The sequence below is a fragment of the Strix aluco genome, chromosome 3 (assembly GCF_031877795.1).
Source record: "Strix aluco isolate bStrAlu1 chromosome 3, bStrAlu1.hap1, whole genome shotgun sequence".
NCBI classification, from domain to species: Eukaryota; Metazoa; Chordata; class Aves; order Strigiformes; family Strigidae; genus Strix; species Strix aluco.
The window spans coordinates 67,274,900-67,298,603 of record NC_133933.1 but is presented as its reverse complement, the minus strand read 5'-3'; the positions used below and the strand labels follow the sequence as shown (position 1 = coordinate 67,298,603).

Sequence of the window (23,704 nt, the reverse complement as noted above, 5' to 3'; positions counted from 1 at the left end):
ACTTGGTGTTATTGGCAAACTCGCTGAGGGTGCACTCAATCCCACTGTCCATGTCACCAATAAAGATGTTAAACAGCGCTGGTCCCAATATTGGCCCCCGAGGAACGCCACTTGTCACTGGTCTCCACTTGGACATTGAGCTGTTGACTGCAACTCTTTGTGTGCGACCATCCAGCCAATTCCCTATACACTGAACAGTCCATCCGTCAAATCCATGTCTCTCCAATTTAGACAAGGATGTTGGTTGTGTGGGACAGTGTCACATGCTTTGCACAAGTCCAGGTAGATGACATAGTTGCTCTTCCCTTATCCACCAACACTGTAACCGCATTGTAGAAAGCCACCAAATTTGCCAGGCATGATTTGCCCTTAGTGAAGCCATGCTGGCTGTCACCAATCACCTCCTTACAGCTCAGAACGCTTAGCTGTAACATGCGAATTTGTTTTTCACTCAAGAAAACTTAAATTTATAAAGCATCATATCAAGTAAATAAAAATTAGAATGACAGAAGATTTTCAATTTATATAAACATAATCATGTTTTTATAGAGGTAAAGGAATTTTGTAGCTAGTTTTTTTGCTTCTTAGAGCTGACAGACGGGGATGAACAGATTTGTACATTTCCATGTGACAGCATATTAACTGACATAATAATTACATATAGTCTATGTACAATAAAAATAAAATGTGAAATCTTCCAAAACATAGAAATTTTAACTATTACTAGCAAGATTCCACTATTCTGATTCTCCTTAACGTTCTCCCCCTCAATCATATTGCTGTTCTTGTGCGTAAAAGAAACAACACAACAGCTTCTATCAATTTTATCTCTTTTCTCCAGTGAAGTTTTGAGCCATAATGAAGTAACATTAAAAAGTTTATAAGAGGTTATCAGAGATATAAAGTTGGGTCACTAGCTGCCTCTGTTCTCTTTAATTAAGAAAAAGACATTAATACCTCAATTTTATGAGAATTTCATAGTTACTTCGAACTCAAGAAAGTCTATACACATTTTCCTCAGTGATAAGACTGAGCAAAAAGCCATTTGTTAGGAGAGAGAAAATGCTTCTGAAAACCATATAACTTGGTGAATGATCCATTTGTCATTTGTTATTTACACCAATGATCAGGTGCAATGGAAACAGGTTTTGTAATACCAATGAAGCAGGAAATGCACCCAAAAAATAGTCAAGGGTACTTGAAAATAACATATGATCTTTAAAAGGTCTTTAAAACTGGGCAAATGCATTTGGAAAAGAATGACCATGCTTTCCCTTTTCTCATATTCTCTGATGGGCATCTAAGTCATCTCATGGCTGTATCAGAGCTCAAATACTTAGCTAGATCAGATCTCTGGTCAGACTCAATATGTTATTACTAAAGTTTTAGAATCCTCTTACCCAATGTCTGCTTGAGAGGAATATGAATGCAGGTTTCTTCTGATGGGGCAACAACCATCAGTTCACCATACAAACTTCCCTTTGCTAAAACACAGTAAGTGGAACCTCCCGCTGGAACTCGGATGTTGAGGCTACATTTATACACCGTACAGTTGTCTTCAGGGAACTCTTCTTTACTCTGAAAAAACCCAAAAGTAACATTATATCGTTTGACTCAATCCAGCAATAGAAATATTATAGTACCTTCCAACACTTCAAAAAAATGTTAAAACACTATTAGATGTGGCTCCTACACCATCTATATGACTTGCAAAAGCTGTGTGAACTTCAGCTGTTAGACCATGGTGCTTTCAGCTAAAATACTGTTCATAGTCTTGATGTGCATTTTTAATCCACTTATAAAACTTATATTGGATGCATATGAAAAAGTAACTGTAAATAAACACACCTACTATCATTTTCCTCAGGTTCACCTTCCATGATTGCTAAATAAAGTGGTATCAGTATCTTGAAAGGTAATCTTATTAGATGAAAGGTCTATCTAGACAACTGAAAGGGGCATAAGTAAAGTTATCAATGTTATAGCATGTACGCAGAAACAACAGCATGGGATCAAGTAACTAGCTTGTGTACAGTTAATGCAACAATCTCATTTTTGTTATAAGATGTCCAGTTGGACAATTAAAATCCAGACCTTCCAGTCACGTATCTCACTGTGATGCACTTGACATTTTAGGGTTTCAGTAGTCTTATGCTATGTTCAACTGTTTTCTTGGCTCTGTGTTATGGGAGTAAACCCCTTGTTTATGAGTTTAAGGTAAACAAGTATTTTTAATTTGAAGTTTTCATTCTAGGACTTACTGGATTTTTACGATCCCAAAACATCACCGTGTACATGAGCTCTGAATAAACATTTCTGATCCAAGAAGGAGACTCCACAGATGGAAATGCAGGATGGTAAATATCAACTGTGATTTCATCACCATGCCTTGAGAGGTTCAGTTTTGGTGGTCCTATTTTTCCTGCAACACATTGCACCTTTGCTATCAGGTCAAAGCTTTTAATATAAAATATGCTATTTATACTTATCTTTTCAAAATTCATCAGAAATTTGAGAAGAATTACATGATTATTTCAATGCTGGTAATATCACACAGCTGTGACACTTAGAAGTAATGGAGGCTTTTGGATATATTCATGAATCTGCTTCTAAAATGGAAACACAGATTGTTTCTGCAGAATTTCACTGTTAAGCAATCGAACTTTCCTATACCTGTAAGGCCATAAAAATTCAGCTCACTGACAACAGGAGAAACTAACAAAGTAAACATCTATATGTCAACGAGAACAGAACACAAAATACTACTGACTAGATCCCACCATAAATCACACTCAGCTAAAACAATACTGTACTGAAACAAAGGCTATCTGAAAATCCAAACAAATCTCATCTTGAGCAACAGTACTTAGGAAGCCTGATTTGCCATCGCAATGGCCTATGTGAATTTTTGGTGTCCAATGATCTGTCTGAACATATGAGTTTCTTGTTCAATGGGAAAATGATTTCTTCTCTCCTCCATACACGGCTACCAATTTTCTGCAAACTGTCAAACTGAGCATTATTACCATGACTTCTGTCCCTTTGCCTAGAAACCAGCCACTGATTCCAAGTCATGGGAGTACTGGGTGGGGAGGGAATCATAGCAGAAAACAAAGAGGGACTCCACTTATGCAGCTCCAGCAATGCAGAAATCCAGCTCTATCTAAAGCATAGCCCAACTCAGGGAGAATGTCCTGCCTGAAAGCTATACATTGAGAATGAAGCAAGTACAAGAGGAAGTCTCTCAGTCTTTCCTCACTGTTGTATCTGCTTTGCACTGTCCATGCAATGCTGGGGACTGCCCCATTGTTTTGGGCAGGCTGGCCTGGAGTCTAGACACACAATTTACTTTTACAATACTGATCTGAAAAACTGTGATTTCTTCCGAAGCAGCGCAAAGGATTTACATGAAGAATGAGTAACTGTTAGTTATCCAGCTACAGTGGACTCCCATAGCTTCTAGATACTATCTAGGCATTCAAAGCTGTCAGTACATGAGATTATAGTGTCCAGTAAGGCATCACCAACCACCTGAATACTACTTCAATGACGCCTAAAAGTTCACAGCTTCCAGCAGCAGTTTCCTACCCTAAAGTGGCAAGGATATGGGAAGGATGCAGAGTGCACCACCAGCATTGCTTTCTTGCCTTTAGAAGTTTTGAAAAAAACATTCAGATACCACAGTGACAGGGCTAACAAGTCCCTATAGAGGCAGAACTAGAGAAGTTCCTACTGAAAACCATCATGCTTCATTTCATCCTGGACTCCTGACTTTCTGATATTCCCAAATGAGACACAGTAATACAGCAAAAAGGATAATTACTAACTTTTAATTTTGGGAAAAAATTACAGGGTTTAGTTTATGATGGAACTTACCATGCTTTTGCAAAATAAACTCATTTGTCTCAACATACTCAGACTGTTGTGACCCAACAACAGCTTTAACTCGAAGCCAGTGAGAGATAAAAGGGTCACTTATTTCCCTTGAGAGATCACAAAAATGGGTTGAAATATTCACGCAGGTTGAGACGATCTTATAGTAACCTAAACTGTAAAACAGATAAGTAATAATTAATACAAATTAATATAAAGTATTAATACAATTAATACAATTGCACGATACTGTACGATACACTGCCTGTGACAAAACATCTGTGAGGGTGACTAAGCACTGGCACAAGTTGCCCAGGGTGGCTGTGGAGTCTGGACATGGGCCTGGGCAACCTGCTCTAGGTGATCCAACTTGAGCAGGGGGGTTGGAACAGATGACCTCCAGAGGTCCCTGCCAACCTCAACCATTCTGTTATTTGTCAGATTTTGCCTTAATTTACACTTAGGCAACCTTCATCCTACATGACTTCACAACATAGAAACAAAAGAATTTACCATGGACTGATTGCTTTTATATGCTTCTAGAGACTATCAGGTTCAGGAAATGACAAAAGAGTAAGAACTTACGTGTAAGGTTTGATTTCCACAATAAAATGAGGAGTTTCAGACATATGTGGGTACTGCCAATGCAATACAGTTTTGAAATTTTCAGATGTTACTACAATCTGCATTGGTGAAGGCACTAGAAGAAATAGAACAATTGCACTTTGATAAACAGATCTAGTCAAATATAAGAACAGCTCAATATATTTCTAAATTATTTGGAAAAGGCAAGATGCTAGAAATGACTGGAAAAATTAGACATAAAAATCGCAAATACTTCCCCCCAAATGGGGGGGTGGGGGGGTTTGTCACCAGTATGAACACATAGGAGCCCTGTAAGATGATTATTCTTCTCTCCTACACAGACAGCTTTCTTTCTGTTTACAACCCAGAATCTCATATAACCCCTGCCCATTGAAAAAGAGTCCATCAGATAGACCATATCAGGTTTCATAAGCTGTGATGATTATACCCATGTTGGTATTACAAAGATACACCAGCAAGACAGATAGCATGAATTTAGTGAAGTTAGAGATTAGCCCAGCTCCTGTAAATTTCTATTGCTCTTCAGAAACTGAATTGGGCTGAGGGGGGTGGCAGCGGGGAGAGGATACTAAAGCTGCAGTATCATGGTCTGTGCTCCACAGGAGTCCTACTGAATCCTACTGTCTCCTGACTCAGCCTTGCCAAAAGACACCAGGCCTGCTGGGGAAAGTCTGGATTCAACATGAATTTCCAACAATGCCATTTTTACCACTCGAGCAGCATTTTTAAAAAGCTGTGGTGATAATAAACTACTAACGTTTGTAAGGAATTTGAACACTGAAGCTGTAATGTAGTTCCATATACAGGAAAGCATTTGAAGTACATTCAGTAAACATCATCAAAGATAATGTAGTAAGCAAACTAAAAAGCAGCATCAGTAGTTTCCTCATACAGCAAGCTTCTGTTCCAAGCGTCAACAGTGACAGAGATATCAGGGGAGAAGCTGCAGGGGAAGGAAAATTACATGACCCTGTTACTACTGAAGGCTGTCACATGGCATTCAGAAGAAGAACAAATTAAGGTCACTCAACCGATTTTAACTGTTACTTCTTAGCTTCTCAATGTCTGGTATGGCATCCTTAATGTTGTCTTAATATAGCCTTTGTGAAATGTTGACAGGTAACTCATATTTGACCTGCTCTAGACTACTGTCTGTTCACAAAGCAAGTGCTCCAACTTCACTCTGTGATATATTGAGAGAAAGTAAACAATTTTCACATCTTGCAAACAAGACCACAAAGATAACACTCTACAGAAAGTAACACACAGAGGCTGAGACATGCTATTAACCACGAAGATTTGATACACATAACATACATCACTCTGCAAATGGTGCTGTGGTTTAGTTATGTTTTAATATGTACAAAAGTGGTATTTCAGTTATTGGAAAAAAGGAACACAATCACCTCAACCACAAGAAAAAAAAGGTGACAAATTGACACAAGAGGTGTCAAAGCACATAAATGTTACTCCAAATATTTCATTTTAAGGCACAGTGTGTAAGTCTTGCAAAATTTTACTTTTGTGTACTAATACAAATAAAACTATGCTTAACAAAGGAATGGAAAATAAAATCCTAGAATATACTTGAACTGCCAGTAGAAGCTACATGACTTTTAGTTATGTGATTACATACCACTTTGCTTTCTCCTCCCCTCATTCTTCCTCCCATCAGCACATTTTTGTTTTATTTTGTACACAGACAGTTGCTACCCCGGACTTCAAAATAGCAAACTAAGCTACTCAGGAAGCTACTTAGGAGTGTCGTCTGGCAGTCTGCTTTTGAGGTCTTAGGGGTCCATGAGTGCTGGTCAGCTTTTAAGAACCACCTTTTAGAAGCACAGGAGCAGGCAGCTTGGCTGAACAGGGAACTTCTTGTGGAGCTCAGGAAGAAAAAGAAATTGTATGATCTCTGGAAGCAAGGTCAGGCTTTGCAGGAAGATTAGAGAAACACAGCTTGCAGGGAGAAGACAGAAAAGGCCAAAGCTGAACCTATTGTTTAAAGTGGCCAGTGTTGTTTCAAATAACAAGAAGGGCTTTTTAAAGTATGTTAATAGTAAGTCTAAGAGAAACCTTGGACCAATACTTGTTGAAGACGGTCACCTGACTAATAAGGATGAAGAAAAAGCAGAGGCATTCAATGTTGGGTGTTTTGTTTTTTTTTTCAGGCTGTAACAATACTGATAGATCTTGGGATGTCTCGTTCTCTGAGTCAGAGGACCCCAAGTGCAGGAACAGTGACTTACCATTTGTGGCCACTGAAATAATAAGGGGCCAGCTGTATCAGCTGAATGATCACAAGTCCATGCAATCTGAGGGGATTCACCCCAGAGCACTGAAGGAGCTAGCAGATGTTATAGTAGGACTCCTCTCAATCACAAACCAAAGGTCTGGGGAGGTCCCGGCTGACTGGAAGCTAGCCAGCACTATTCCAATTTACAAGAAGGGTGTGAGGGAAGACCCAGGAAACTACAGACCTGTTAGTCTAACCTCAATACCTGGAAAAATTAGGGAGAAGATCATACGAGGTGCTACTGAAAGACATTTAAAGAACAATACAATCATCAGGCATAGTCAACATGGGTTCACAAAGAGAAGTCCTGTTTAACTAATTTAATATCCTTCTACGATAAGGTCACCCACTTAGTGGATGAAGGGAAGGCAGTGGATGTAGTTTTTCCAGATTTTAGTAAGGCTTTTCATACTGTCCCTCACAGCATTCTTCTGGACAAATTGTCCAACTGTGAGATCAGCAGGTACCGGTGCTCTGGGTGAAGAAGTGGCTGAACAGCAGGGCTCGAAGGGTTGCAGTGAATGGGGCTGCATCTGGGTTGTGACCAGTCACCAGTGGTGTTCCTCAGGGCTCAATTCTAGGGCCTCTTTTGTTCAGTATTTTACCGATGATCTGGATGCAGGAGTTGAATGCACCATTAGCAACTCTGCCAATGATACTAAACTTGGGGGTGCTGTTGACTCTCTCAAAGCACAAGAGGCCTTGTAGAGGGATCTATATAGATTGGAGCACCAGGCAATGATTAATGTGGATTTAACAAGTCCAAATGCCAGATTCTACACCTGGGATGGAGTAACACTGGTCGCAAGTATACACTCGGAAAGGAGAGGCACAATAACATAATACTCTGAAGTACTTGTGAATGCTGAGCGACCAAATAGAACTAAAAGGAATCTACCAAGTCACTCCTCCACAGCTCCATGAAAGACTACTCAACCTAATTCTCCACTCTTTCATCCAGAGATGATTTTTAACATGCTCCAGCTCTGAGACTATAAAGGAACTAGCAGAAAAGAAGCTTTCCTCAAGAAAAGACAATTTTCTTCACAAACTATACCACCATATAAACCACCTTACCAGCCACCAGCAACATCACCACCAATATGTCAAGATCTCCAACGGGACTACACATTGGCCTTGATCACGTACAGGAACAAGTTTACACATACCACCAGCTCATCCTTTTCATCCCCACTTTTAACAACTTTGCTTTCAGTGATCAATTTAAACACTAGCTTCCTCTCTGATCTTTCACTCCATATCCTCAACAGACATAAAGGACATGTTTCAGCACGAGCTGAGAAGCTAAAACTCTTAACTCTACTTACAAACAAAAGCCAGTATAGAAACAGATTTATAGCACACCTCCTCTCATCTCATTAACCTTTCCATATTTCACAGGGCAAGAATTATTCCCCTCTTTTTCTAAGGGTTGACACCTTATTACTCTACCACTGCCCTTATTCTCTACAGGCACCAACCATCTTGTCTCTCAAGTGGTCTAATGGATATGTAGTAAAGTCAAATGTAAATTGTTCTCAGCTTGTATTTATTTTTGAGTTTTGCTGGTTCTACTTAAAAGCCAAAGATGGCCTAACAGCTCATCTCCTTTCCTTAATTACACTGGTTATTTTCATGGAAGACTATCTCTACCTGCAAACCTTGCCTAACCAATTTGAGTGACCAAGGACCTTACTCTTCAGGTCATTTAGCAATAAGACACAGAAACTTTCCACAAGTGACGGCAGCTTAAGATGCAGAAGTGAGTGCTCAGCAGTGCAACAGTTCAGACCAAAGGCCCTCGAAACAGGCATGGAGAATGGATCAGCTTGTGATCACCCATGGAAAGTATTTTTAATGCCTTGGTCAGGTAATTCTAGTCCCTTCAGGTTTGCTACCTCTCCTGCATGCCCATCTCCAACCAATCAAATGGTCTTCATTGTCCAGCCCACAGCCCCTTTTCTCAGGCTGTCTATCTGACTTCTAATGGTTGCTCCTCCAGTCAGTGCAGAGACAGGGCCTTGGGACATCAGCCTCATTTCACTCCAGTATCAAGACTACAGACCATAGAGAACATGGCAGATTTTCAAAGTGCTAATGTCTAATCTTCATAGATGCTATTTCTGCATATTGCCAGTTAAAATGCCATAATACTTTATGTGAACACTGTTTTACTTAACCTATAACGAAGCATTAATTTTTTAAATATGTTACACTATGTTGTTCAGCAGGCACAACTGGAGGAAGATGCTAGTGGCTAGTGCCACAATGGTAACCTTTAAACATAAAACTCCTCCTAATTTATAATAAACGTAAATGCAGCAACACTCAAAGTGCAAATTCAAACGGTGAGAACCTAAGTGTGGAAAAAGTGAGAAGAAAATTGATCAGCAAATCATGTTGTGATGCATGACATAGGACACTCAAATTCTAGTTTGCCTCCAGTTCAAATGTAGGGATTTCCATCTACAGTTAGCTCTGTTCACCTTGAGTTGTAAGACAGCAATACTGGCTGACAGTAAGGCAGAGACAACAGCAAGAACATTTTTTTCCACAGGAATACAGAAATTGAATTGTGTATGTGCACTGTGGAACAACATAAGAGGAACTTCAGACAGCAGCTCTATGTGCAGAAAATAAAGGAATAAATGGCAAAGGTAGGCCAGTCAGATTTACATTTCTTTAAGAGTACCAAAAGAAACTAAACATGCCTGGATTTTGAGGATAAAGAACTGGAATGTTGGAAAGCAAAGGTAGGAGTAAAGTAGGGATAAAAGCAAACACAAGCACTATCACAGGGTGACCTAGAAGTTGACCATTTAATAGAGAACAGGTGTGGGAATGCAACTGCACAGTTTATCCCAGCAAGCTCACACCTGCATCAGTTTATAGCCAACACACATAGCTCAGAGAGAAATGTGAATATTTACTTGTTCATATACAAACAATCCAGACTAACTATTGCTGCCATATTGGTGGCAAAGACCTCAGCAGATGTGACTACTGTGGGGTGTGTGTATACATATAATCAAATATCTTTTCAGTGTGCAATTATCTTAACTAATGTATTTAAGTTTTGGAGACTTTCACGTCTTCAGCAAACCTGCATAGCGGACAGGAAGGAAACACGTGGGAGGAAATTAAAAACCAAATGCCACTAAAAGATACTTGTTCTACTGCAAGTATCTGTTGCTTGGTTGCAGGCTGCTGAGAAATAAGGGTTTTTTGGTTGGATTTTTTTTTTTTTCTCAAAGTAACAGGAACAAGCGTACCTAAGTTGCATGTCCTAAGATTAAGGAAGATACCTCATAGAACTAAGCCACTAGTTGTACAAAATCTATGATGTAGTTCTGCTTCAAAAGCATCCACCAAACCAGAAAACGCTTGCCTGGATCTACAAGACTAACTTGTCTTGTTTTGTACATTCAGTTCCCCAAGTCAAAAATCACCACACTGCACATCTTTCACAAATCTCAGCAGGGTCAGACATGTGCAAACCGAGAAAGATTTCTATACTAGCTTGAAACTAGACTATCTTATTCACTATATAAATGCTCCTGAACAATACTACCTATGGAAAGTACTCATGAAATACAAGTTTGAAGCAGCCATATATCCAATAAAATCTATTTTTAAAGCATATACAGAAGGACTTAGTATTTTTTTCATATATGTAGGTGTCCCACCTCTTCATTGAGCCTCAGCAATGTGTTGCCCAACAGCAAAAATTGAATCAATGAACTGGAAAACAGGACATTTCAGAGACGTAAAAATGAGACAATCTTTAAATTGATGTTTGTATCTTGTGCAACACCGAAGTTCCTTCTCTTATTCTGGCAGAGGCCACAAGATATTACTGTATACAGAGAGGCTTTTATCACCACTGTTCACAGAAGTGCAATTTAACTGGAAGTACAACAACGCATGTAACAGAAGAGCGCCTGATGAGTCCACAAATGCAGACTCTGTGGTCCAGCTATCTGAGACAACAGCTGCTTAAAGAACCACAGAGTTCATTCAAGTTGCACATGCCTATCAAACACCATTCAGGCACCGAAATCCAGACTGAAAGCACAAACTGAAAGCTTGAAGACAAACTGTGAAAAAACAGGTAAAAAAAAATCTTTTGAAAGTCTGCTCCTTTTTTGGATTTCCATGAAAAACAAATGAACCCTTATAATTCCAAAGTGATACATCATAGGAAAACAGTTTTAAGCCATTTTAATAGGCCAAGAGGGACAACAGTTTAAACTTCGCTGTGGATTCATACCAAGTGCATAACTTGCCATTTAGTGTGTTAAAAGACACACAGTGCTAACAAATCAGTCCCTTCTGGGCCTCTGACTGGGAAAACAGTGTGCCTTCCTGAGCTCCATCTGAGCTCATATTCACTTTAACTGCACCCAGAAAGGGCAGCAGCTTTAGTGACTTCACAAATGTAAAGAAGTGATTCTCCTTAGCCTTCACCACCACTGAAAGAGAAGACAAGGGAAAAAAAGATCAGATAAATCTGCACTACCTAAGAACGCTTCTGCAGAACCAGCATTGCTTATTCAGCAATACACAACATAAAAAAAAAAAAAAAGGAAAAAAAGGTGGCAAAAAGGCAGCCAAATACCCTGGAAAATGGATTCAGAAAGCAGCAAGTCTGTGCTAAGGGTGAAAAATAGCACATGGAAAGAATTCAGTCTGTTTCTGAAAGCTGCATCATTTCCTTCTAGAATGATACTCTTTAGTCATTTAGAGCCTCACTTCAATCTGTTCCAAATCAACAAAACTGGCCTGTATTAAGGCAGAATGCAGCCATCTGCGGGCTAGAAGGGAGCTAGGAGCACTGCCCGAACTGCAGGACAGAATTTCAGCAAGAAGAGGTCAGCGCTCAGCACAGGCTGCAAGAGCACCAAGCTGTGTCATGGGGAGAAATGGGGAATGACTGTCAGAGGAGGAGGGCTCTCTCACTGACACCTTCCCCTTCAGGGCAGCACACCTGGGTTAGCATGCATCCATCTCTACTGCACACTTCTGGCAGGCCAGTTCCTGCTCTTGTCAGACTGCTGGAGGAGAGACTGCCTGTAGGCAGGCTTTGGTGGGGAGCTTGACAGACCGGCAAACACCAAGCAGCAAGATGCTGAAGAATCTTGTTCCTGCTACCTGCCTGGCCTTCTAAGCGGCAGCAGCCACAGAGCGTATATGGAAAGGTTTGCATGTGCTTGCCTTCACCTGCTTTCATTTATCACTCCAAAAGAAAACCCAGGACATACACTTCCCTTGTAATGCCACTCCCATACCTTAATGGCGTTTCCTTAACAAATTTATTAAAACCAAGCTTAAATTAGTGCATGTGTACTGGGTCTGGCTGAGCCGGAATTGGTTTTCCCCTGTAGCAGCCCTCATGGTGCTGTGTTTTATGTTGGGAGCTGGCAGGGTGTTGATAGCACACTGGTGGTGTGGCTACTGCTGAGTAGTGCTTACACAGCACCAAGGCTCTTTCTGACATTTCCCCTCCCAGTGGGATGGGGTGGGCAAGATCTTGGGAGGGGACACAACCAGGACAGCTGACCCGAACTGACCAAAGGGATATTCCATACCATATGACGTCTGCTCAGTATAAAGCTGGGAAAAAGGAGGAAGGGGGTGGGGTCACCCTTGGTCCTCTGAGGCAACCACTACGCGTATTGCAGCCCTGCTTCCTGAGAAGGCCCGACATCGCCTGTTCATGGGAAGTAGAGAATAAATCTGTTTTCTTTTTTTGCTTCCGCGCGCAGACCTTTGCTTCGCTTTGCTTATATTAAACTGCTTTTGTTTTACCCACAAGGGTTGGTTGTTTTTTTTTCCTATCTTATCTTCTTTCCCCTCTTTGCCCTGCTGAGAAAAAAAAGGGGAAGGGGGGGAAGTGATAGAGCGACTTGGTGGGTACCTGGCATTTAGCCAAGGTCAAACCACCACAGCATGTTACAGCAATTCTAAGCAGAAGGTTCTCCCAGAAGTTCTCAAAAGATCTTAAACTCAAAAATTAATTAATAACCACATTAATTTAGAAATGGAGTATGAAAACCGGCATAAAATTTAAAGCTATTAATTTTTTAAATATTTAGTGAAATGAACTTAAATGATTTCATAGTAATCGAGAATAAACACTACATACAGTGTTTAGTGCATTTTTACAGCTTCTATTTACAACAGGTTTTTATTTTCTCAGGACTCAGAGGTTTGATGCGGTTCCACGGAGCTTTTAAAAATCATTGTTTATGATAAAAATCTCCACAAGGTGGTATGCTCTACTGAGAGGAAAGGCAAACCTAGATCGCCATCTTAGAAAAAGCACAGTAAGTAGCACATTTTAAAAACTGCTGTAATAGTAGAAACTAAGTATTGCTTTATCTATTTTATGACTATTCTTCCCTTTTGTTATAGCTGAGAAGTCATTATAATAGATGATATCTAAATACAGCACTTTATCATCTAATTTGTTCTTGTTTGCAGCTGGACCAACAACTGCTATGACTGCCACTAGTCTGAACCATAAAAGAATCAAGATCACCAAGACCATCACACACACCAGCAAGTCAGACACAAAAATGAAGTACACACATGTCCTTGGAAATCTGCCTTTCCATGTACAAGAAGCACCTGAACTGCTATTACAGTATCCAAATCATCATCATCTACTACTATAATCTTGACCAGGGACCTCCTCTTCCAGGATACTTAAATGCAGACTGAGAGTTTCCTTCAACAAGGGCCCAGCTATCAATGCAGACACATTAAGGACCCAGACGTAGAAAACACGAGGTGTTTTGCTATTCAGACAACCACTGTTCAGTTGTCTGGCTTTTCTAAGGAAAATTGTGTTCTGTAACGGAAGATGAACATGACTAGGCGTCTCCCCATTACACACTCAGCCTTAAAATATGTATTATACTACTGGCATACTAAAGTCCTACTAAGAGTTAAGAAAAAATCACTGCATCATTTCAAAGGAAAGTATCACTAAACATGTTCCAAAATTCCCCTTCTACTTTCATCCTTCCACTGTAAACCAGCATGTCTGCTTGCATCAATGTAATAATGAAGGACACTGTGTTAGTTCACCATTACAGATATAACTAGCATTTTCATTCAGCTAATACACAGCAGTATCTGTGAGAATCCCCTTCATTGTTAAAAACCTATGTTTTTGCTTAAATGATGAAGTCTCTGAAGGGTATGGACATAGAGACTGTGGCCAACCTGAGTGTAAGTCACCAAGAAAACTATGCCTGTGTTTCCAAAACTTAACTCAGAAGTATATTCTGCTCCTTTCACCTGAGGGTTTGCTGCACTCACATGCATAAGAATGAGCTTTTTGCTTCTAGGCAGCTTGCCACATCAACACCACCACAGCACTGTTCTGTAGTCTTATGCCAAGATAAACATTGTGCTGGACAAGGCTGGATTATGGCAGGTTTGTTTTACAAGTGATTTACTGGTATTGTGTCTTTACCTTAAAATTGCTTAATGCAATGTAAAAGTAGCATATTCTATTAGCAATAAAAGCATGCCTTTAAAACAGGTAAAGTCAGATCTCTAAAGACAGTATTTAACATATCAACCTACCTTACTGCTAAAATGTGAAAAATAGGAGTTTCCCTGCAAGGTTTACTGGTTAGCAATCAGCCACCAAGCTGAACAAACTGGATAGTGTCCTGGTTTTGGCTGGGACAGAGTTAATTTTTCTTCTTAGTAGCTAGAATAGTGCTATGTTTTGGATTCAGTATGGGATTTGGTATAAGAATGCTGATCATACACCCACGGTTATGGTTGTTGCCAAGAGTCCAAGGTCCCTCCAAACTCCCCATGTCCTGCCTGTGTGTACGTGTATAACAAGCTGTGAGGGAGCAAGGCCAGTGCACCGGACCCAAATTGGCCAGTGAAGTATTCCATATCACGCAATGCCATGCTCAGTATATAAAGGAGGGGTGGCTGGGAAGGAGGGAGGTTCTCTCTCGCTTCCAGGATTAGGATTGTGGGATCGATGCCAGGAATGGGCTGGGTATCAGTCAGCAGGTGGTGAGCAGTCACATTTGTGCACCACCCATTTGTACTTTGTATTATTGTTATTGTTTTATTTTATTACAATTACTAAACTGTTTTTCTATCTCAACCTATGAGTCTCCCTTTAGCCTTCCAATTCTCTTCCCCATCTCCGGGGCAGGGGGAGTGTAAGCAAGCAGTTGAGTGGTGTTTGGCTGCTGGCCAAATTCAAACCAGGACAGACACTCAAGATGTAAAGGGACAAGTCAGCAGGCAGATTAACATTTTCACTGCTCCTAGTTTGTGCCAGGTAAACCTAAGCAGTTTTCCAAAGTCCTACGCAGTGTGACTCATCCCGAGGGGCAACTGAGTTCAGTCACTCCACCTGGGCATGGATCTAAACTGCATGAAGTCCCAGTGAATCTACATGATGCAGCGGCAGAATCCAAGGAACCTGGGCACGTAATTGGTATTTCTGCAACCAAATGCAAGGGGCATTTTAGGTAAATGGATCATGCTTTGTAGATAAAGCTCAGGAGAGTACTGCTGCATTCATCTAATGTACGGGCATGCAAAGGGCATAACATGCAACACTCTGTATACAGATCTCAATATTCTTAAAAATTAAATGCATGTTCTCTTTTGACCTGAGCCATCAGACAGCAAACTCCAGTTTTAATGAGCTGTTCCAGTCTGAAGTGAAACCTGTAAACCAGATTGAACATTTCTTTCATGATTTACTTGCAACAACTCTGCCCAACAGAGATAAACAGTTCTTGCCTGCAGGCCACCGCTCCTCCCCATCAGTGCTCGGCTGAAAGGTGCCCTGCGGTCAAGGCCATGATCCCGATGCCTTGTTTGGACTCCCCGGTCTTGCACTCCCCATCCTGGCTGTGAAATTCCCAGTTTCTCTGCTTTTTTCGACACATACATTGATAAAGCACAGTTCGACGCACACCCTGCTTTCCCTTTACGTGACACAATGCACAAACACCTGAAATAACGGCTGGTATCTGCCACCTTACCGTAAAGGACCGTAACCACTGATTACTGGCGCGACAGTCAGGGGTTACGCCTCTAACAATAACTGGGCAGCAGAGACAGGTTTCCAGAGGCACTGACGGCGCTGTGCTGCCAGCACTGATCAGCACGTTCCCAGATCACTTCCACGGCAAAGCTTAATCTCGCACCTAAGAGAGAGCTCGGCCGGTACCGGCTCACCCACCCCGGCGGGACTAGGCGGCACCGTCCCCGGGAGCGGCTGCGGCGGGGTGGCGGTGAAGCTGAACAAAGCGGGACTCGGTTCCCTCGCCGCCGCCCGGCTGCTCGCTCTCAGTGTGCCAAGCGGGCCCCGCCGCTTCCCCTCCGGCTCCCTGCGCCCGCGGAGGGCGGCAGCAGGACCGCGGGCCCCGCCGCGGCCCCAGCGACGCTCGGTCACACACGACTCCCGGGCAGGGTGGGGCACCGGCAGCGCCGCCAACTCCAGGCCGGCCGCCCCCCTCCGGGGCCCCGTGCTGCCCGCCGGACGGACGGCCGGCCGGCCTGCCCCCCTCCGGGGCCCCGTGCTGCCCGCCGGACGGACGGACGGCCGGCCGGCCTGCCCTGGCCGCCCCGCCCCGTCCCGTCCCGTCCCGTTACCTGCGGGCGACCGCTCCCGGCGGGAGGCCGCGCTCCGGCGGGCCAACACCAGCGCCGCGAGCGCCAGGAGGGCCAGCGGCACCCGCATGGCGCGCGGCAGCTGGGGGCGCGAGCAGGGGCCGCCCCAGCTCGTGCGTGCTCGCTCGCTCGCTCCCTCCGCTCGGCTCGGCTCGGCTCGGCGCCTGCGCGCTGCGCTCCCCTGAGGGTAACGGCCGGGAAGGGGCGGGGCGGAGAGGCACTGCCGGACAGCGGCGGCCCTGGGCTTCCCGGCCGCCAGGCCTACCGCGACGGGCCGGGAGACGCCGGCAGGGCAGGGGAGGAGGCCGGAGCCACAGAGCCGGGTGGTGTCAGCCGCTGCGATGCCCCGGCTTTGTTAGTTCTGTGTTTTAAGTGTCGATACTGTGTCATACTGGTCAACTCCAGCTGCTGAAAAAGCACCTGCCGCCTCCTTGCGTCGGCATTTACGCTCTCTCGCCCTTTCTTAAAAAACTTTTCAGAAACTCTCCTTTGAATTCATACACATAGAGGGATCCTAATTTATGCTGAGAGATTTTATTCTTTCCTGCAAATGACCTATGACTTTAAAAAATCAAGCTAAGCGCTGCCAAGCAAGATGGTGATTGCAGTTTTTCCGCCTTCCTGTTTCTATGTCTCCCACCCAGGGTCCAGATGCCAGATAATTCTGCACCTTAACCATTTAACATCAAGACCACCCTGGGCCAGATGAGGAGGATACAGAAGAAACCTGCTACATGGGCCCCCAGCTGTAAGGAGGATGTAGCAGCTTTTTAAGCTCCTGTCAGAGATTCTGCAAATAACACTTTTTCTAGACCTAAAATGGAGGCAGCTTGAGCTATCCTTGAGACATACGCTTCTTCTCAGACTGTCAAAGAGTCAGAAAGGAGGAAACGGAGCTGCTGGCTGGAGTCACTATGCTTCCGCTTTCTCACACTCCTCTTGGAAAAAGTTAACTTCCTGCTCCCTCGCATTTATTTCCTACTCCAAATTTTGGTGCACTTTCTGGAGGTGTGGAGGAATTGCTTTTCTTGCCATCTGCATTTGAAAAACTGTGGAGAGCGCACAATTGGCTGCATGGGAGGGAAAGAGCAGCAAGGAGAGGGGAGATTGCAAGCCAGCACTGCTGCTGAAGAAAAGGCCCCGCTGGTATGGCTTCAGAAATGATGGTGTCCCCACAGGTGATGGAGTGGTGCAGTGGGGTGTAGGGTCAGTGCAGGTTAGAGCACCAGCATCTCCTCCCAGCTGCAGTAAGGCTGAAGAAAATGGATTGTAAAACTATGCTCACGTTATGTAGCAACACTACGCTCACACACTGGGCTTTGTTCTTAGTGCAAGTGCACTAACAAACTTCACAACCAATGAGTGCTTAACTGTTTGGATTGAAATATTGGCCACTCACTGGCATGTGGATTTTAACTTCCTGAATGGTGGCATGGTTGCATGATATTTTCTAACACATAAGGCATTTCTATCGCATAACAATATGACGAGAGAAAATGGCCTCAAACTGCACCAGGGAAGGTTTAGATTGGATATTGGGAAAAATTTAAGGTTGTCAAGCACTGGAACAGGCTGCCCAGGGAAGTGGTTGAGTCACCATCCATGGAGGTATTTAAAAGAAGTGCAGATGTGGTGCTTAGGGACGTGGTTTAGTGGTGGACTCGGTAGTGTTATGTTAACGGTAAGACTCGATGATCTTAAAGGTCTTTTCCAACATAAATGATTCTATGATTCTATGATTGAAATGACATTTTACACAAAAGTAAGTGAGAACAAGGAATCACTTGCTCTGGGTAGAGGTTAGGTATTCTGACGGTCATATCAAGGGCTGACAGTGTTCCTAAGGTAGATGTCACATTAACAGAGCTTAAAAAGGTTGGGCTTTTTAATGACAATACTGCAGAGAGTTGACAGAACATTATGAAAGGTGAAAATAATAAAAATTAAATCAACTGTCTACAGAGAAATTAAGGAAATGTAATTCTGGTTATGAGAGCTGTCCCTGCACCCCTTCTGCCTGTGCCACCAGAATCCCTGTACACAGCTCCTGGCAGGGGCTGCTCTCACTGTGCACCCAGTGGAGTCCATCCCCACCAAAACATTACAAACTTGCTAAAATTTTTCCTTGTCTTGAATTGTTACACATTGGAAAAGAAAAAAAAAATTGGCCATTATCACGTGAAGCATCTTGTAACTTCCTCCTTTGCACTCCTTTTCATGCTCAGCCCAAGTGGTGGTCACATGCCTCTCTGTGAGAAAGGTCTTGACAAGATAAACAACTTCTCACATCCTGGGACAAGTTTCCACAGCCTTTTGCTTACTTGTTTGTTTCCTTGTTTGTTTTTTAGCTATCACTTAATTGCGTCACAGAGTTAGTGCCTTCATGCGCATGTGCAGTAGTGCTCCTTGGGGTTCTGCTGTCCTTGCAGAAGTAGGTACAGGATCTTCACCTCACTTAGTCTGAAATGCCTATTCCTCTGATTGATCATGACAGTCATTCAAGTTACCTGCATGTTTTCTCACAAACCAGGCTATGTTCTGGATCTTCAGGGTTTTGGCTTTGAAATACTGCCCAAGATGCTTTGAAAAACTGAGGTAGATGATACAGTATCAGTGTGTGAACAAGTTTGGAGCCTGTATGAAGCTGTATAAGAATACTCTTAGGAAAGACATGTTTCAAAGGTAGTGACACCTTTTCTCTTTTCAAAGAGAAATCACAGACACGAAGTTATCTCTAAGCAGAGCTTTTCCCCAGTGATTAAAAGCACTAGCTGCGTTCACCTTCAAAAGGGACAAATAATCAGACAGCTCCCCCCACCCTCTACCCCCCCCCAAAAAGTGCTCATTAGTGATCATTTAACTTCTGTATTCTTCCTATGAATCTGTCAGGAAGCTCAATGATCTTCTCATACAGACTTATGGTAAAAATACACATTTTGATCTTCCAGAAGCATCATTCCTAACTCTCTAGCAGCCATTTCAAATTTCTGCCCATTTTGATTCCCCTCGGCTACCCATTCTTTCCAAATTCAGTTCCAGGAACCAGAGAACTGAAGCAGTCTAAGCTGTGCTTTTACCAGAAACTTCTATCACTTGTTCCAGAAGAGAAAGAAAATGTCCCACTACCCTAGAAATTATCTATATCCTAGGATTAAAGCTCTTTTAAATGCCCTTGCTGCATAACCTGTAACTGCCCTTGCACTGAATCCTGAAGGACGTAGATAAATAGTGCACCATGGAAATCGTGGTGTCACCAAATGCTGTTGCTGGTCTAGCGGCAGCTGACTTGGGTGGTCACCTCTCCAACAGAGCAGCAACAATGAGCACTACTTAAAAGTCAACCGCTAAATCAAAGACAACAGGTTTATTTCGGGCCAAGGAAGGTGCCTGCCTGAATAGTAAGGTAAAAGAAAACAAAGAAAGGTAGCAAGGATAGATTAAGAAGATAGGGTTGTGAGCCGATGAGCAAGTCTCTAAAAAGCTCTGCTGTAGCTGCTGTGTTGGCAGATGACCTCTCATGCTCTGTTACTTGTGCTTGTCTAAAGCATGTGTGGTCTGATAATGCACCCTGAGGCAAAACTTCTGCATGACAGTTGGTCTGCTTTCAGGTCAGGAGAGATACCTGATGGTTTGGGATAGAAAGGTGAGTCGTTAACCTTCATCAGTAAAAGAAGAGGGCCCAAGTTTAGTTGGAGCTCTGAATGAGGTAAAAGAAGAAAAAACAGGAGCTTCACACTTTCTTAAATATATTTGAACACTCTGAGACCCTTGAGAAAAGAGAAAGCTAGAGACAGTTGCTGCATTTGGGAGGTGGGTTGTTTTTGTTTGTTTGTTTTCTCTTAATACTGTAGTCTTTTGTGCTTTATACATGAAGTTGTAGTGCAAACCTTACTGTGTGTTAGTGTAGTTGCTGGTTCCATCCCCAGATGCAGGTCTGAGTAAAAGGCTAACCACCTTGATTGGCAAAAATAGCATTGTTATGGAAATGAGACTAATCTACTCTTTTGGTTAAGAGGTATATTGAGTTTGTGTGGCAAGGTTTTGGTAGCAGGGGGGGCTGCAGGGGTGGCTTCTGTGAGAAACTGCCAGAAGCTTCCCCCATGTCCAACAGACCCAATGCCAGCCAGCTCCAAGACAGACCCACCACTGGCCAAGGCCAAGCCCATCAGTGACAGTGGTAGTACCTCTGTGATAACATATTTAAGAAAGGGAAAAAAAGCCCTGCACAACTGCAGCTGAAGAAGAGAGGAGTAAGAATATGTGGGAGAAACAACTCTGGGGAACCCAAGGCCAGTGAAGAAGGAGGGGGAGGAGGTGCTCCAGGTGCCAGAGCAGAGATTCCCCTGCAGCCCGTGGTGCAGACCATGGTGAGGCAGGCTGTGCCCCTGCAGCCCATGGAGGTTAGCGGTGGAGCAGATCTCCACCTGCAGCCCGTGGAGGAGGAGTCCACGCCAGCACAGGTGAATGTGTCCGAAGGAGGCTGTGACCCTGTGGGAAGCCCACGCTGGAGCAGGCTCCTGTCAGGACCTGTGGCCCCGTGGAGAGAGGAGCCCACGCTGGAGCAGGTTTGCTGGCAGGACTTGTGGCCCCATGGGGGACCCACGCTGGAGCAGTCTGCTCCTGAAGGACTGCACCCCGTGGAGGGACCCACAGTGGAACAGTTCATGAAGAACTGCAGCCTGTGGGAAGGACTCACGTTGGAGAAGTTCATGGAGGACTGTCTGCCGTGGGAGGGACCCCACGCTGGAGCAGGGGGAGAGTGTGAGGAGTCCTCCCCCTGAGAAGGAAGGAGCAGCAGAGACAACATGTGATGAACTGACCACAACCCCCATTCCCCATCCCCCTGTGCCACTGGGAGGGGAGGATGGAGAGAAATTGGGAATAAAGTTAAGCCCGGGAAGAAAGGAGGGGTGGGGGGAAAGTGTTTTAAGATTTGGTTGTAGTTCTTATTACTCTACTCTGATTTGATTGGTAATAAATTAAACTAATTTCCCCAAGTCAGGACTGTTTTGCCTGTGACAGTAATTGGTGAGTGACCTCTCACTGTCCTTATCTTGACCCACAAGACTTTCATTGTATTTTCTCTCCCCTTTCTGTTTGAGGAGGGGGAGTTATAGAGCAGCTTTGGTGGGTGCCTGATGTCCAGACAAGGTCAACCCACCACAAGAGGTAAGGAAGGGATATCTAAGCACATCCTTCCTTGAGCATGGGAAAGACAAGCATGATAAACAAAATCATGGTGCAGTTGAACGCTCCATGCAATGCCATTGTGAACTTCTGTATATTTATGTCTGGCCTAGACCTCATAAGAATTAAAGTGTAGATCCTTTGTTAGATATAATTTCTTGGTTTTATGCTTCTGTTGTTTAAAAAGAGCTACAGCACATTTGATAATTTAGTGGTAGGTCAGATAACTGGCACATCAGCTGAAGCCAGAACAAACACTTGGTCTTTATTCTATGTAAGAATTTATTGTGTCGGGAAACTTGCTGTTTTTGAGCTGTATGCTAATTAACAAGTCTGTGGACAGTCGTATCAGATTTTTCTTTTAATCATTTATCCAGCTAACCAATTGTAAGTGTGTCAAATCCAGCAGAGAGAGGGAAATATGAATTCCAGCATTTGAGGAAGCAAATAGATGCGTTGCACTGGACTGCTTACCTCTGCCCCAAGAGGACAAATACAGTCAGGAACAGGTGTTGAAAGGAGCTGTTCTGATCAACACTTGAAAGTGGATATCCTCTCTTCTGGGAAGAGGCTAAAAATGCTTGTCTTGTCTAGTCTGGTAAAATGCTTGTCTTGTCTAGTCTGGTAAAAGAAAAGGCTGAAAGGGGAACTTCTCTCTGTAGATATGTTCACGATTTAAGCAGTTTCAGGTTTTTAAACCAAAAGATAAAGTTTACACAAAATCATGAACTAGAAAATGCTCCTGCCTGAATTAAGGCTGAAAATTAGAAGAAGGTTTCTAATTTTCACAAGGTTAAAGCTTGAAACAATTTTGTGGTAAGATTAATGGGAATAAAAATGTGGTTAGTTTTAAGAAAGGATGTGATCACTTAAGAAAGAAATTACTTAACTGCTATAGCAGTGAAAAGGACTCTGGTAATCTATCTGGATTATTAGTGAACTGAAGAATGTACATAAATATTAGCTGCTGAGAATATTTTATTTTAGAGCATATTTTTCTTGTAAAGGATATTATTGATATGCTCTCAACCTTTTTTTTAAGGTTTCGTAGGACAAACATCAAACCGTACTGCCATAAGAGAAAAATTCTTCTGACAGTGCTTTGAAATAGTACTGCCAAAAGGGGAATAAAACCTGGTGAAAGGAGAAAAAAAAAAGCACTTGATTTCATAAGAAATCTTTCTGATTTCTACTGCCATGGGTTTCATTTGTAAACATGTTGAAGCAAACTGCCCAGCAGAGCTACACGCAGACTAAGCAGTTCAAAGATCTGGCACAATTCTGACCATAGTCATAAATGAATGCATGCATCCTGTCAACTTCAGTCTAAGAAACTGGTTGTTAAAAATGTCAAGAATATTTTAGATCTTGTAAGGCAAAATTAATTCACCTTCATAGTACAAGACTGATCCATAACAAAGTTACGTAACATACTGTAGAACATAAATAAAACATAATGATGTGTAATAAACAGGCAGCTAACCAACCAATTAGTAGTTTGTGTGATTCTGTTTTCCTGAATTTTTGCTGAAAATAAGCTTTTCTACAGTTCTTTATGGTTTCCCTGAAAAACAGCATGAAATGTGTGGGGTTCTCTGTTACTGGCAGGAGAGCCATATAAAGCCGAGGAGTTAAAAATCACCCATATGTCAGGAAACAGGGAGGATCTCTGAAAGAAAAAATCAGGTAAAATCACACCACTAAAAAGTGTAAAGGTGTCAAGAACATACAGGTATGGTTTGTCCAGAATATACAGGTACAGTTTTTTATTGCTTTTTCTCTAAACTACTGATGTTCAGTTGCAGAGCTAATAGTCAGTTGTCCAGGACAGTGGGAGACAGAGATCACAGAGGGCTGTATGTGTACTGCAGATTTAACACCACCAGCCTGTGATAGGTGAAACCGTGACTTTTGGATGCCAGTGCATTTTATTTGGCAGAACAAACTTCTATAGATAGAACAATGGACTTGAAAACCATGTTGGATAGGAGCTGACCGCACACATGGACTATTTCACAATTTGATTCCCTAACCATCCTGTTCCCAAAGCAAAACAGGATGCTGTCATTCAGTCAA

General features: G+C 42.8%; 1 protein-coding gene across 1 annotated transcript in view; it reads right to left on the bottom strand.

Moving 5' to 3' along the window:
• The window catches only part of IFNGR1 (interferon gamma receptor 1), a 29,657-nt gene extending 13,071 nt beyond the window's left edge, over nt 1–16,586 (bottom strand). The window contains exons 1-5 of the mRNA XM_074818981.1: nt 16,424–16,586; nt 4,459–4,573; nt 3,877–4,049; nt 2,262–2,422; nt 1,401–1,578 (exon numbers count right to left, since the gene is read on the bottom strand). Coding sequence (XP_074675082.1) covers nt 1,401–1,578; nt 2,262–2,422; nt 3,877–4,049; nt 4,459–4,573; nt 16,424–16,511 — 715 coding nt within the window. The 5' untranslated portion in view covers nt 16,512–16,586. The remainder of the gene's footprint in view (nt 1–1,400; nt 1,579–2,261; nt 2,423–3,876; nt 4,050–4,458; nt 4,574–16,423) is intronic.
• Nucleotides 16,587–23,704: the final 7,118 nt, after the last annotated feature.